Here is a 2,820-nt window from a genome sequence, read left to right on the forward strand (position 1 = left end):
AAACACACACACACACACACACACACACACACACACACACACACACACACACACACACACACACACACACACACACACACACACACACACACACAGAGTATTGTTGTAGGAACTTTTACTGATGACATCTATTCCATTATGTCTCATTTTAACCTGCACCTACCCCTTTTCCTAAAAACAAAGATTTCTGCCTGCTGCTCATTTAAATCGCTCACACAATCAGCTGCAGCAGAGCTCGACTTCAAACGAAACCTGCCGAGTGCTAATGCAAATCACTTGGGAAGGATTTGCGAATCAATTTTCCCAACAGGGAAAATAAATGTTTCATTGCATTCAGATTACAAATATCACAACACATCCTAATTAAAACTGCATCAAGACATTATAGTTCACATTTTCTATTTTCGGATACAATGCTAGTAAACCTTTCTGTCTTCCTCGCAAACTTTAATGCGGACCGAATTCCCATGACGTCAGAGTTGCCACTTGTAATGCATCAAACAGCATGAGCGAATATGAGTTTCATTACTGAGGCAGAATATGCCGACATAAGTGGTGATATTAAATGTAAATGTGTGAACGCTCTGCCATTAAACAAATTGCATTTGAATTTTAAATTTGCTTTCCTCTTCAGCAGGTAAATAACGCTCCGAGCTTCTTGGGACTCATGATTTCGTTTAATGGCTTTGATTGAACTTAAAAATAAAAATGCAAATGTCTCAAAGAGCTGAAGAACAGTTTGGCTGCTTTTTCTGAATGACAGCTAAAACTGCATCATCTCTGTGGACTCTCTGTGCTGTATATAGCGCATTCATCGCAGAGAGAATCAAATTCAGAGGGCCCATAAAATGATTCATTGCTATGTAGCATCTGTCTTATCACTGAGAAGGTTAACATGCAGCAAACTCTCACTGAAAGCACAAAATCAAGTAATTATCAGTTCATTGTAGTGTCTTTAAAAAACAAAACAAAGGAGAGAATAGTGAGAAAATGAACAGGAGCTGACATAAAATATTTAGCATGTGTATTTTTCATCATTATCACCCTGTTGTGAATAAATCTCCCTATTTTATTGATTTATCTTTGCCGCACCGTTTTGATAAAAAGCCATTAGAAATGAAACGCGACACTAATTGATAATTAACAATAAAAACCTTCCAGTGACAGGCAAGTAAAAAGGACCTGTTAGTGACTCATCTCCATATTTATACTCTCGAGCTCTGCCAGAGTTACTTTGCATCATCAAAGTGAAGAGTAATCCTTATTTGAACCTCGGTGCAGGCCCTTTCAGCTCCTTTGCCCATTCTTTTTAAAACAACTCTCTTTACTGACTGGTTAAACTGAGCAGCAGCCGTGAACAGCAGGTGAGATGAGCCTCTGTGCTCTGAGATGACCATGTTGGGGACATGTACTGTCTGACATTACACAGAGCCACGAGTAGAAGAGGTGGCTCATGGGCGGTACTTGAACATATGTTGACCTTATGTTAAATATGAGAACTCAGATATGTGATAGAAACTAAGGAAAGGATAAAGAGGTTGAAAGTCTATCAGAGAAACACAATTTTATAAAACATGCCATATCATAGTTGTGGTAATTTAATTACAATGTCGATTTCGTTGTTTGTTTGTGCTGCACATTTGTTAGCACACATTTGTTAGCTACGTGCTCTCTTGGAGAGCGTGGGCAGAGAGAAAGAGATACCTGATTGTCAGAGAGCCACAGAGCTGCCAGGTCCTTCAGCTTAGTGAAGGTAAACGGTAGATTCTTTAACCTAATCGAGAGAGACACACAGAGAGGGGGGGAGAGAGGGAAGGTGAGAAAGAAAAAAACCCAGAGATGTTTCATCACCCACGCACTGTACAGCCCGCAGAGCATATAACCATAGCAACACACTCAGCCATTCCCATGGAAACAGTAGACCGAACCGAAACGACCATTGAAAAAGTTTGCGCTCGTGTGTGCATTGTATCTATTCACTACTGAGTCATAAAGGAGCTTGGTCTCTGCGTGTGTGTATGTGTGTGTGCATGGGTGTACCTGTTGTCGCTGAGGTTAAGGACTCGCAGTTTGGTCATCTGTCCGATCTCATCAGGAAGAAACTCCAGTTTATTGGACCGCAGTGACATAACGGTCACGTTCTTGCAGTTACCGATCTGAAACACACAGAGACACAGACAGTCAGATTACATTAGATATACATCGCATAGTGAGCAAGATCCACAGCATCACAATTAACCTATATTACACTGGACATCTTCAGACTGATGAGTGTTAAATTACAGATAGTATAAGACTTTTGTGCATCTTTGTAAGGTGCGTTTGATAATGTTCAACACCTTACGTTTACAAAATGTAATAATGTTGTTTTTAAAGTGACCATAATTTTTGTTTTCCATTCAAACATGTAATATATTTAATGCATCCAGATTTATCATCTTCTCTTTCAATAATGGGCTTCAGCCAACCTAAGCTAGTAATACCTAGCATCATAATAACTTCGAAAAAGAACATCTGCAACATGGCTGACATCTGTCATCACACTTTGAACCAGATAAAACAAACAAAAAAACACTTTCCAAAAGGTTGACTGCTAAAATAATGATTAAGAAAAACAGAATAAAATTAGGTACAAATCATTACTAAATCATAACAAAAATTGGGACAAGGACAAGAATTTAATGCTAATTTTCAACTAAATGGGAGAAAAACATTGATAAAAAGTTGGGACATGGGAACAAAAGCATGGAAAAGTGTCACTCCTGGAGTGGATCCAAATACAGGGAGTGCAGAATTATTAGGCAAGTTGTATTTTTGAGG

The 2,820-nt window shown here is 38.9% G+C and overlaps 1 protein-coding gene across 1 annotated transcript in view; it reads right to left on the reverse strand.

Moving 5' to 3' along the window:
* lrrc7 (leucine rich repeat containing 7) overlaps nucleotides 1-2,820 on the reverse strand; it is an 81,742-nt gene that overhangs the window by 30,058 nt on the left and 48,864 nt on the right. Inside the window, exons 12-13 of the mRNA XM_013911795.1 lie at nucleotides 2,041-2,156; nucleotides 1,653-1,774 (exon numbers count right to left, since the gene is read on the reverse strand). Coding sequence (XP_013767249.1) covers nucleotides 1,653-1,774; nucleotides 2,041-2,156 — 238 coding nt within the window. The remainder of the gene's footprint in view (nucleotides 1-1,652; nucleotides 1,775-2,040; nucleotides 2,157-2,820) is intronic.

This window comes from Pundamilia nyererei, unplaced genomic scaffold (assembly GCF_000239375.1).
Source record: "Pundamilia nyererei isolate P.nyererei 1_Seehausen unplaced genomic scaffold, PunNye1.0 scaffold00072, whole genome shotgun sequence".
NCBI classification, from domain to species: domain Eukaryota; kingdom Metazoa; phylum Chordata; class Actinopteri; order Cichliformes; family Cichlidae; genus Pundamilia; species Pundamilia nyererei.